General features: G+C 41.1%; 1 protein-coding gene across 2 annotated transcripts in view; it reads right to left on the bottom strand.

The window, feature by feature from the left end:
• The window catches only part of Dnaaf9 (dynein axonemal assembly factor 9), a 149,793-nt gene extending 147,220 nt beyond the window's left edge, over nt 1-2,573 (bottom strand). For both annotated transcript variants that reach the window (XM_027953746.2, XM_071608793.1), the window contains exon 1: nt 2,141-2,573. In XM_027953746.2, the coding sequence (XP_027809547.2) occupies nt 2,141-2,223 (83 nt within the window). In that variant the 5' untranslated portion in view covers nt 2,224-2,573. The remainder of the gene's footprint in view (nt 1-2,140) is intronic.
• Between the last annotated feature and the right edge of the window lie 10,665 nt (nt 2,574-13,238).

Genomic DNA, 13,238 nt, shown 5'->3' with positions numbered 1-13,238 from the left:
GCTGCAGCAGGAGGTTAGCAAGTTCATGGACAGCTTCAGCAACTTAGTGAGACCCTGTCTCAAAATAAAAAATAAAAAGTTGGGGATGTGACTCAGCACCCCCCCCCCATTCAATCCCCAGTACCAAAAAAAAAAAAAAAAGGTTGGGGGAGGTTTGAATATGTAAGGAAAGAAGTTCAACTAGAAGTGGGGAAAGAAGGAAAACCTTCACCAAATTTCTTTGACCAAAGGTATAGAACAACTCAGGCCTTGGTGTTCCTTTCACTATCCAGGTCTGAAGTCTAACAAGTTTCATGCAAACCACTTGATGAAAGACTCAGAATTTGGGTATGTCTAATACAAGACAGACAACATACTTCTTTTTAACATAAAATGCTATCTTTAAAGAAAATCAACAAAATGCATACTGCTATGTTACTAGAAACAAGACGGCTGCAATTACTTTAGAGATGAATTTTTACCATAAAGTTGATTCCCCACCCCTCCCCACCCCTCCCAGAAATCTCAAAAAACTCAAATAACAATTCCTGAGTTCAAGATGATCTGGGATAAACCCCTAAGTCTACAAAGAGCTGGATTTAAGGGATGGCTGCTCCAAGTTCTAAATTTCTATACAAAGTTCAAATACTTTCAAACAGTGAAACCATCTGGCATAAACATTGGGATGGATTGGAGATGGTTACCATAATCAACTGAACACTTGAAACTGTAAAGCTTAGAAGAAATTTCATTGAAAGGCAAAGAAATTCCCCTAACAATGAATTAGAAGTAAATAAGGACTCCTAAATGCATCATTTCATTACCAACTAGTCCCTCCTTCCATCCTCTATTCATTCAACAAACATATATTAGTTGCTGGGATGTGGGAAGGAATTCCAGGAAGTAAAGGAGGAACAGAATTCTAAGAATGAGTTCTTGCTTTCCATGAATTTGGTCTAGTTAAAACAACGCCCCCCCCCCCCCCACAAAAAAAAAGAGTTTGGCAAGCAAAAAAAAAAAAAAAAAAAAAACACCCCACCTTAAGTACCATAACAAGAATATAGGAAAAACCATTTAACCTAAGTTAATAAGCTTTCAAGGGAAAAAAGCCATATTCGCTTTGTTAAGTGGCTGGGATAAAGAAAATGCAAACAAACAAAAAACCCTCGTCTGGTTTAATGACAGTTTATCAGCACTAAAGCTCATTGCTAGCTCTCCCTCCCAATCAAAGATCTCTGCTGCAGCCCCTCCATCATTCCAACCTCCACACTCTTCTTGCAGCCCAATACCAGGCCGGTCATGAACAATGGCCAGACTATCAAGGTCAGCCCCAAAGACACAGGGAATAAAAACTGGAAACGGATCCTTTTATACAAAAAGGAGGCAAAAGAATCCTCTCCAACGCCAGCCCCCACACCATACCAAGACAGCTGGAGGCTGTCTCTAGGCTCAGGGATCTGGCATCAGGAGCTTTCGGGGGTTCCGGACCCTCTTTTCCCTCCCCATCCAGTTAATTTCCACTCCTGCGACCCTTATTGCCCTCCATCTCCCTCCAATCTGAGCTCCCCATCGTGGACTGAGGGGGTGTCCTGCTTCAGGCTGGGGCAGGGGGAGGTGGGAAACACGCAATAAGGGAGATGCTCTCGGTGTGTATGTAGTGGGCAGGGGTGCTCTTTAGGGGAGCCACTGTCACGGGCAAAGGCTCTAGACACCTACAATAGCCGGGGTTTATAGGTAAGCGGTTTCTGAGCGGAACGCATTCAGGGTTCTATTTTAGGGAAGCTATTGTGTGTAGGAGCGAGAGACTTCAGAGAGAGCTGTTTCTATTCCACCACCAGAGCAACTGAGTTATCCAGAGGGAAGACACTGCGGGTTCTCTAAAGGACGCCCTCTCCTAAAGGAAAACGTTCTACGGGGATGGGGATGTCACAATAGCGGGGGTCTTCACAGAGAACCGTTGCAGGGTTGTCCGTAGCGAAGCCATTAAGGGGACTGACTCTATAGAGGGCGCCTTCCGGGGAAACGTTTCTCCAGGAGCCGTTTTAAGAATCGTCCGCAAGGAAGCCATGTCGGGCCACGCCCTGCGGCTGGAGGCGTCGCCGGACCCCGACATCCCGCATCCCCCGCCTGGCCGCCCCTCTGCGGCCTCGGGCCCGCGTACCTGACGGAGGGCGACCCGCGGCCGGAGCTGCCGGGGAACCGTGAGCGGGGCAGCCCCAGCTGGTGCACGGGGTATATGTCCATGGCGGCAGGCTGCGGAGGAGGACCGTGCCACTGTGAGGGTCGTTAAGGCCCGCCGGGCGGCTCCAGGCCCTCTGCGGCCGGGCGGGGCGGAGGGGTGTGCCGGGTGGGAGGGGGCGCGGCGCGCGGGGGCACGTCGAGAGGCGGGGCGGACGCAATCCGGGGCGCGGACGGGGGCGTCGGGACGGCCCCGGAGTGGGGGGCCAATGGGAGGCCGCAGGGCCCCGCCCTATTTAGACAGCGAGGCGGTCGGGCGGGACGTTGCGGGCAGGAGTACCCGGTATGAGAGATACCTGGGAGCCGCTCTGCCCTGTTATAAGACCCCGGATAATCGAGTGAGACTCTGCCCGGCGCCCCCCAGCCACGCATACGGACGCTTCTGGGGGCGGAGTCTCTCTCCAGCCCCGCCCCATCAGTTCAGGCTTCCAGTGAAACCTTCCGCTGCACCTTCTGGAGCTGGGGCACTTCCCCGCTCCTGGCTTTCATCGCTGGGACACCCGGGCCGGTGCCGCGCTGCTCTCTCCTCAAGGGCTGCTTATTAATTGCGCACCCACCCTCCAAACACCCCGCAGATTCCTAGCAGCCCTCCCATTAGCAGTGCTCACCCAGCCCTGCGCAGGGCCTGAGCAATAGGGGCTCAGGCTCTCAGCCAAGGACCCCGGCCCTTTGCTCTTCAGATTCTGGCTCGACCCGCTTCTGACTGCGGGGCCAAAGACCAGTCCTTTTCTCTGTAAAATTGGGGAAATATTTTATTGGTAGGATTACCAGGCATCCTGTATGTACAAGATCTACTTAATGATTTCGTTCTGTGTCGTGGATTGACTTTGTCAGGATGTTTTAAATTCCCTGTATTCATCTTTTAACAATTACAATAATTCGCTAGAGCTATTTTTTCCACCACAATAATTGGCCTTTCCATCACTTAAATGACGGCACTGGCTGAATATTCTCCTTCCATATAAAGCTCTTGACTATCCCTGTGGCGTCTCCGGCATATTTCGCTGAAGGAAGACCAAACAGTACAAATTTAAAGTACATGTTTTACAAATTCAAGAAAGGAAAAGACTTTTTTGATTCAAATCCCAATACTGAACAAGTAACCACCATTCGAGGTAACTTCACATTAGTACACATGCTCTGAAAATCAGCCAATCAGCGACAGCCTCACTCCAGGGGTTTAGCTTCTGAAAACCAGCCAGTCCTCTACAGCTTCTAAAAGTAAATCAGTGACAGGCCCACGCTTCTGAAAATCAGCCAGTCATTGACAGCTCTCGGTTTCTAGACACTAGCCAATGAGCAATTGCTTCACACCAGTGACTAGGCTTCAAAAGCCCGTCCTCAGTGCTTGTTGAAGTAACCACACTGTCTAAAACAGCTGAATCTGTTAATTGCTAAATGTGCCAACTTCTTGGAAGACCACCAGTCCCTACAGGCCAGACTTCCTAAAACTTTAAGTAAGCCCTGGCATTGTTCAGAGACTGTCCCTTGCAAGCAGATGAGAAATTCGTCTTTGGCTTTTTTTTTTTCCCCCATCACATTGAGTTCAACTTTGTTGTTTTCCCACAAGTTGGAAGTTTGCAAATCTTTCAAGATTCAATTCCCATTTATAGTTAAGTATGATTTTGGATTTGTGTCAGATGAAGTGATGCAAGCCATGAGACTCATCAAATACAACTTTTCCAATTCTTGTTGTGTTCATTGTATTAATTTTTAAAAGTACCACAATTATGTTTAGAACTCCTCCACCTCCTTGTTACTAAGCATTGATTGAACCCAGGGTAACTCTACCACTGAACTACATTCTCAGCCCTTTTCATTTTCATTTTGAGACAGTCTTGCTAAGTTGTGAGGGATGACTTCCAATTTGAGATCTCCTGTCTCAGTCTCCCGAGTCGCTGAAATTGCAGGCCTGAGCTACCATGCTGGGCCATTTTTAGAATATTTTTATTATACTAACAGGAAACTCTGTACTTATTAGCATTCATTTCCCATTTTCCCCCAACCACCCCAGCCACCGGCAACCATCAATCTTTCTCTGAATTTGCCTATTATGAGTATCTCATATAATCAGAATCATACAGTCTGTGGTCTTTTGTGACTGGCTTCTTCCATTTAGCATAATTTTTGTAAGGTTTACCCGTGTTGTAACATGGATCAGAATTTTTCTTCCTTTTCCTTTTTATGTTTGAAAAATATTCCATTATATGAATACCACACACTGTGCTTATCCATTTATCAGTTAATGGATATTTGGGTTGTTTCCACCTTTTTTTTTCTTTTTCTTTTTTTTTTTTTTTTTTTTTTTTTTTTACTGCTTTTTAGCTAATACTAGTAGGAACTTTGTTATAAATTTTTGCATAGATATACATTTTTAGTGCTCTTGGAAAACTATGTTTAATATTTTGAGGAATTCCAAACTGTTTTCCAAAGAGAGAGCACCATTTATATTCTCACTAGCAAGGTCTGAGGGTTCAAATTTCTCCACATCTATCTCTTTGGTTGTGGTAAGCTCAGTGGATATGAAGCCGTGTCTCATTGTGGTTTGGGTTTGCATTTGCCGGATATATACATATATATTATATATATATGATATATATGTGTGTGTTTTATATATGTAAATAATATATAACACACACATATATATAGAACAATATATATATATACATACATATATATATATATATATATATATATATATATATATATATATATTTTTTTTTTTTTTTTTGGTACCTGGATTGAACTCAAGGACACTCAACCACTGAGCCAGATCCCCCAGAACTTTTTTTTGTAGTTTATTTAGAGACAGCATTTCACTGAGTTGCTTAATGCCTCACTGTTGCTGAGGCTGGCTTTGAATTCAGATCCTCCTGCCTCAACCTCCCAAGCCCTGGGATTTCAGGCATGCAAGACCTTGTTGGCTACTTTTATCTTACTTGGAGAACCGTCTTTTCAAATCTTTTGTCCATTTTTATTGTATTATCTGTTATTTTATTATTAAGTTGTAATAGTTCCTTATATATTCTAAATACAAATCCCTAATCAGGTATATGATTTGTGAAAATTTTCTCCCATTCTGTGGGTTGTCTTTTCATTTCTTTCTCCTGATCCCCCAGTGCTGGGGATTGAACTCAGAGATGAGCTATCACTGAGTTACAGTACTAGCCCATTTTATTTTTTGTTGGTTAGTTGGTTGGTTTTGGTATTGGGGATTGAACCCAGGGATGCTTTACCACTTAGCTACATTCATAGGCCTTTTTTATTTTTTATTTTGAGGCAGGGTCTCACTAAGTTGCTTAGGTCCTCACTAATTTACTGAGGCTGGTCTTGAACTTGCAATTCTTCTGCCTCAGCCTCTTGAGTTGTTGGGAGTGTGCACCACCATGCCCTGCTCTTTTCATGTTCTTTTTTTTTTTTTTTTTTTTCAAGCTGTAGATGGACAGCATGCCTTCGTTATATTTGTTTATTTTTTTAATGAGGTGCTAAGGATTGAGCCCAGTGCCTCAAACACTCTGCCACTGAGCCACAATACCAGCCCAGCCCCTTTTTTCACATTCTTATGTCCTTTTAAGAACAAAACTTTTAAATATCTAACTTTTCTTTTTTATTTGTTTTTATTTTTGTTATTTTGTTTTATGCATCTTAACTAAGAAACTATTGCCTAATCCAAGGTCATGAGAACTTAATCCTATGTTTCTTCTGGGTATAATAATTTTGGTTCCTACATTTAAGTCTTAGATTCATATGGAATTAATTTTTATATGGTGTGAGAAAGGGATCCAATTTCATTCTTTTGATTATGGCTATCCAGTTATCTCAGCACAATTTGTTGACCAAACTATTCTTTCTTATTGAATTGTGTTGGTACACTTGTTGAAAAGTCAATTTCATGATGAATTTTCTTTTTCTTTTGTTCTTTTTTTTTTTTTTCCTCATACTAGGAATTGAACCCAGGGTATTCTACCACTGAGCTACATTCCCAGCACCTGCCTTTTCTTTTAATCTTGAGACAGGGTCTCACCAAGTTACTGAGACTGGCCTCAAATTTATAATCCTTTTGCCTCAGCTTCCCAAGTCACTGGAATTACAGGTGTGTACTATCACACTTGGCTCATGATGAATTTTCTAAATAGTGTACTTTCGAATAATGGAAATATTCACTTTCAATTATTTCTGCAGCATGTAAGTGTTCAGTCAATATTGAAAATGGCGGAAAGACAGATATAGAGCAGCATATGCTAACAGCTAAGCATGAAAGATATGGGATTCCTTCAACTTGTACCAAAGGAAAACATAAAAACATTTTTTTTTTTCTTGTACCAGGGATTGAACCCAGGAGCACTTAACCACTGAGCCACATCCCCAGCACTTTTTATATTTTATTTAGAGACAGGGTCTTGCTGAGTTGCTTAGCCTCACTAAATTGATGAGGCTAGCTTTGAACTTATCATCCTCCTGCCTCAGCCTCCGAAGCCACTGAGATTACAGATGTGCACCACTGCACCCAGCCTAAAACAACAAAAATTTTTTTGAGATTCCAATGAAGGTAAAATAATCACAGCAGAAGTTGTAATGGCTTCCCACATTATTCTTGTCATCAGTCTTTTGGCTCAAACAATCCTTTGAATGCACTGTTACCAGAAGTTTGTGGTTTGTTTATTTGTTTTTTGGTACTGGGTCTTGAATCCAGGGGCCTTAACCACTGAGCCACATCCCCAACCCTTTTTATTTTTTATTTTGAAACAGGGTCTCACTAAGTTGCTTGAGGCCTCACTAATTTACTAAGGCTGGCTTTTGAACTTGGAATCCTCCTGCCTCAGCCTACTGAGCCCCTGGGATTACAGGTATGCATCACTGCATCCGGCAACCAGAAGTACTTTCTATTTCCAAGACTACAAGCAAATTTTCAGATGCCAGGACAAAATATATTGCAGTAATGAAAACTGTAATAACTCCATTCACTGCTGCAGTTAATTATAAAGGTCTAAATGCCTCACCTTTTTTTTTTTAATTTTTTATTGTGGGTTGTTCAAAACATTACAAATTTCTTGACATATCATATTCCACACTTTGATTCAAGTGAGTTATGAACTCCCACCTTCACCCCATACCCAGATTGCAGAATCACATCAGTTACACATCCATTGATTTACATATTGCCATACTAGTGTCTGTTGTGCTCCGCTGCCTTTCCCATCCTCCCCCCTCCCCACCTCTCCCCTCCCCTCCCCTCCTCTCTCTCTACCCCCTCCACTGAGGGTCTCCTTCCATTACCATGCAATTTCCCTTCTCTCTCCCTTTCCCTCCCACCTCTCATCCCTGTTAAATGTTAATCTTCTTCTCCTGCTCTTCGTCCCTACTCTGATCTTAGTTACTCTCCTTATATCAAAGAAGACATTTGGCATTTGTTTTTTAGGGATTGGCTAGCTTCACTTAGCATAATCTGCTCTAATGCCATCCATTTCCCTGTAAATTCTATGATTTTGTCATTTTTTAATGCAGAGTAATACTCCATTGTGTATAAATGCCACATTTTTTTAATCCATTCGTCTATTGAAGGGCATCTAGGTTGGTTCCACAGTCTTGCTATTGTGAACTGTGCTGCTATGAACATCGATGTAGCAGTGTCCCTGTAGCATGCTCTTTTTAGGTCTTTAGGAAATAGACCAAGAAGGGGAATAGCTGGGTCAAATGGTGGCTCCATTCCCAGCTTTCCAAGAAATCTCCATACTGCTTTCCAAATTGGCTGCACCAATCTGCAGTCCCACCAGCAATGTACAAGTGTACCCTTTTCCCCACATCCTCGCCAGCACTTGTTGTTGTTTGACTTCATAATGGCTGACAATCTTACTGGAGTGAGATGGTATCTTAGGGTGGTTTTGATTTGCATTTCTCTGACAGCTAGAGATGGTGAGCATTTTTTCATGTACTTGTTGATTGACTGTATGTCCTCCTCTGAGAAGTGTCTGTTCAGGTCCTTGGCCCATTTGTTGATTGGGTTGTTTGTTCTCTTATTGTCTAATTTTTTGAGTTCTTTGTATACTCTGGATATTAGGGCTCTATCTGAAGTGTGAGGAGTAAAGATTTGTTCCCAGGGTGTAGGCTCCCTATTTACCTCTCTTATTGTTTCTTTTGATGAGAAAAAAACTTTTTAGTTTGAGTAAGTCCCATTTGTTGATTCTAGTTATTAACTTTTGTGCTATGGGTGTCCTATTGAGGAATTTGGAGCCTGACCCCACCGACTGTAGATCGTAGCCAACTTTTTCTTCTATCAGACGTAAATGCCTCACCTTTTTATAGAATAGCCAAAGATACAAGTAATCACAATGCAGAAAAATTGCCCCTAATACAATATCTTTCTTATGAAAAAGACTTGCTTGTAAGACTATTTTGAGCAAAATTCCTTCCAGATGAGATTTCAGAAACAAGAGATTCTCCTATGGAATTGGGAATTAATAAGAAAAATTATACTGTTTTTGATTGAGATAACACATAATATTTCAGTAGGTATTCACATGTTTATTCAAAGTTGGAGTAAAGCTGGAATAATCCTATGGAAACTGAATGTCTTGCTCACATTCTGAATACTGTTGCTCTGAAACAATCTGGTGTTCTTTCTGTTGATTGTGAAGGAATTGTCTTGAAATTATTCTCTTACATCAGCATTTATATTGTTTGAATTGAACAATTAAAATATTTTTGTGATTTGGTTGGCATTGGCATTCTTTGATTCTGTTGCATTCAAAAACCTATTAAAGTTGAGCATGTGGCATATGCCTGTAATCTCAGTGGTTCTGGAAGCTGAGACAGGAGGATCATAAATTTAAGCAATTTAGAGAGGCCCTGTCTCAAAATAAAAAATAAAAAGGGCTGCTGTGTGTAACTCAATGGTTGAGCACCCTTAGGTTTAATGCCTAGTATGAACAAACAAACAAACACAAAATTTCTTAGCTTTCTTTAATATATGGAGTATAGAGAATCAACAGTTTATCTGAAACTCTAAAAAAAAGACCCCCAAAATTCTTATTGAATTTTAAAATAATTAATTGAAATTGAAATAAACCTATTTGTTTCCTATTTGTTGACAACAATATATTATTAGTAATAGGATTACATAAACTGAAAAAAGAGCAAACAGTGTATTGAAGTATTCGATTGCTTGAGGAATTGTGAATGCATTAAAGAAATAATCAATGAAAAAAATGTATCCCTTTGTCAAGACTGTTCTTTAAAGAGACAATATTATTTATGGCTGGGCGCAGTGGCTCACACCTGTAATCACAGCAGCTTGGGAGGCTGAAACAAGGGGATTGTGAGTTCAAAACCAGCCTCAGCAACTCAGTGAGACCCTGTCTCTAAATGAAATACAAAATAAGGCTCGGGATGTGGCTCAGTGGCCAGTGCCCCTGAGTTCAATCCCCGGTACCCCCAAAAAATTAAAATAAAGAGACAATATTATTTATGAACAAGAAGAAATTCTGACTTGATGTGGATAATTAATATAGCACTTTTCATGACCACTTTTAAAGATGAGTTTTATTATTCCATAAAGAATCTTATTTATTATGCAGTGCTGGGAATCAAACCCAGGGCCAAGCATGTGCTAGGTAAGTGCTCTACTGTTAAGCTACATTCCCAGTCCCAAGAATTTTATTTTTTTACACAAATATTACTAAATACCCTTCTAACATGGGAACAAGTTAAATTATTAAGTTCAATGTTGAATAGGAAAAGAATAAAAATTGATGATAAAATGGATGGCATTTTCTTTAAGGGATCTGGTCTTCTTTTTATTTCTCATCACACTGTAAACCACATCACAGAGAAAGCACTTAGATGGTAAAGACATCTAATTCAGGCCAACAGAATCCTTCCTCCTTCTACCAGTTCTGGAGGAGAGGGAGGACAATGACATCTGCATTTGACATCCCCCTATGGCACTGGTATGTGGATCCCTATAACAGTTAGATCATGGAGAGACTCAAGGCTTTGACCTCCACATTCATCATTGTGTCAGGAGGGGTTTTCAGAAACAGGAGTCAAAATTGGAAGGAAGGAGCCTGGGGATGTAGGTCAGTGGTAATGTGCCTGTGTTTTAGTCAGCTTTTTCACTGCTATGACTGAAAGACCCGGCCATGACAATTGTAGAGAAGGAAAATTTTATTTGAGGGCTCATGATTCTCAGAGGTCTCAGTCCACAGACAGCCAGCTCCATTCTTGCTCCAATCCTTGGGGCTGGAGGGGCGGCTGAACATTGTGGCAGAGGAATGTGGTGGAAGGAGGCAGCTCATGATGATGATCAGACAGCAGAGAGAGAGATCTCCACTTGCCAAATACAAATATATACACCAAAGTCATGCCCCCCCATGCCCCACCTCTTCCAGCCACACCCCTCCTACCTTCAATTACCACTCAATCACATCAGGTGATTAATTCACTGATTGGGTTAAGGCTTTCATAGCCCAGTCATTTCTCCTCTAAGCCTTGTTGCATTGTCTCACACATGAGCTTTTGGGTGACACCTCACATGCAAACTATAACAACCTGCTTAGCATGTGCTGGGTTCTGCCTCTGGTACTACAGAAGAAGGAGGAAGAGAAAAGAGAAGGAGGAGGTGGGAGAGGGGGGTAAAGATGGGAAGGCAAGGTGTTGGGGCAACTTCTCCCAGCCAGCTAGACAGCATTTTTTTTTTCATGTGTTTTTGGTTTTGTTTTCCCCACCCACCCGTTCTAGGGATTGGACTCAGAACATTGCACATGCTAGTCAAGTGCTCTACCACTGAGCTATGTCCCTATTTACACTTACTGATCAATAGATGCATCATGGAGGGGCACACATCTGTAATCTCAGCTACTTGGGAGATTCAGATAGGATGACCTTACGTTCTAGACCAGCCTCAGTAATTTAGCAAAAACCTGTCTCAAAATTGAAAAAAATAAAAAAAAAGGGCTCAGGGATGCAGCTCAGGGTTGAGAGCCACCACAATTTTGAGAGCGAGAGAGGCAACATCATCTCAAAAAATGGAAATGCAAGTCATGCCATGAGAGAGTTTGCTTCAACAAACCAAATTTGAACAGGAATTCTCAGAGTTAATAACTTTATTTTAGGACATGTACAATATACTGGCTCATTACACTAATGTTGAGCAGATTTTTCTGACAAAATATTCAATGGATAAAAACAATGAAATAAGATGTAACCACCGTTGAAGGGATGTTACAATGGAAATGAACATAGTTATATTAACAAGGAATCTTTTTTATTTTTATATTTGTTCTTTTTAGTTATACATGATGATATAATGTATTTTGACATATATACATGGAGTATAACTTTCCATTCTTCTACAAGGAATTTTATAAGTAAATTATAAAAAATGGTTAACTAAATTGGTCATAAAATATAATTAAGGAAAGAAATATTTAATTTAAAAACTTACAATTTATTTGCTATAAATCTTAGCCAAATGCAGTGGTGCATGCCTGTAATCACAGCTACTTAGTAGATTGCAAGTTTGAGGCCAGCCTGGGCAAATTGATGAGACCCTGAATCAAAATAAAAAACTAAAAAAAAAGAGTGGGGCTATAGTTTAGTGTTAGAGTGCCCAGGTTTCGATCCCCAGTACCACCAAATTAATTAATTAATTAATGCAATTGATGCAAACTGTCGAATCACACGACTAAACCAGTCAGGGTCACTCCAAGTGAATTTGATGACTAAATAAAGACACAGACACCAGAAGTACCTTTTCTCTGGGTTCAGCTCCCACAAGGGGGGGGGGGGCAAGGCCTGCAAGAAAGGGAGCAAGGAGCACGTGCTAAGCCCTAAGCCGTTTTATTGGGGAGAAGCCATTCCAATGAAGCAAAGGGTCAGATTTCAGAAGGTTGAGTCTAGCTGCGTGATGTCTTGCTGTCAGCAGGTTGACTGACATTTAGGAAGGCCATGCCCATCTCATGTGCTGTGTGCAGATCATAGGCAGAACCAGCAAAAAGATGCATACATGGCATAGATCCTCTACCCAAACAAAGGGGCAACATCAGTTCAGTCCACCCTGTGCGCTCAATGCTCATAGTTCACACACACAGCCCATGGCAGGCTTACCACATCTCCACACACTCATCGTTCAAAGCTAAGGGGCGCTGGGTTCCCATATGGCAGCTTCCAACAGCAAACATAACAAAATTTCAACATCTGTTCATTGGGCAATTGGTATTCAGCTATTTATTATATTAACTTTTGTTTTTATCAAAATAATTAACATTTAATTTTTTTCCAAATAAATTAGGAGCACCTCCAAATCACTACAAAAATCTAAGTACCCTTAAAGAGAATGGAAAAATGATACAGCTAATTTACAAAGAAATTCAAATGGCTCATGAAGAGATGAAAATACATTCAAATTGACCAGAAACCTGGCAAAGGAAAATGGAAACAACATTAAACTTTCTTTTTACCTATTAAATTTAGCCACATAATTTTTTTTTCTCTCTTTTGGAATTAGGGATTGAACCCAGCCAGGTCTTTGGGCTGCTAGACAGGTACTCTACCACTGAGCAACATTCCCATCCCTTTTTATTTATTGAGACTGGATCTCACTAAATTGCCCAGTCTGACCTCAAACTTGATATCCTCCTGCCTCAGCCTCCCGAATCACTGAGATTATTAGTGTGCACCACTGAACCTGCCTATGGGTTATGATTTTTTTAAAAAATGTTTTTGCAGTACTGGAAATTGAACCCAGGACCTCACTGAGCTACATCTCTGCCCTAAAAATAATTAATAACTAGTGCGGAAAAATGAACACTGATATCTTCTGAATGAAGCAAAAGTGAGTATACTCTTGCTGGAGGGTGTTTTGGCAAAATATATGCAGCAGGTTTTCAAGTTTATTTTCAAGTTGACTTGGAATGTTGGATTAAGATTAAATTATTCTGTGCATAGGTTGTACCCTGTAAAAGTTAATAAACACTAGTTTGACCCAGGTAGGTTAAACCTCCATATGCTAAAAGTGTGGTCAC

The sequence above is a fragment of the Marmota flaviventris genome, chromosome 2 (genome assembly GCF_047511675.1).
Source record: "Marmota flaviventris isolate mMarFla1 chromosome 2, mMarFla1.hap1, whole genome shotgun sequence".
Taxonomy (NCBI): Eukaryota; Metazoa; Chordata; class Mammalia; order Rodentia; family Sciuridae; genus Marmota; species Marmota flaviventris.
Note: the sequence above shows the minus strand (reverse complement) of the source record. Positions and strands in the feature narration are given on the sequence as shown.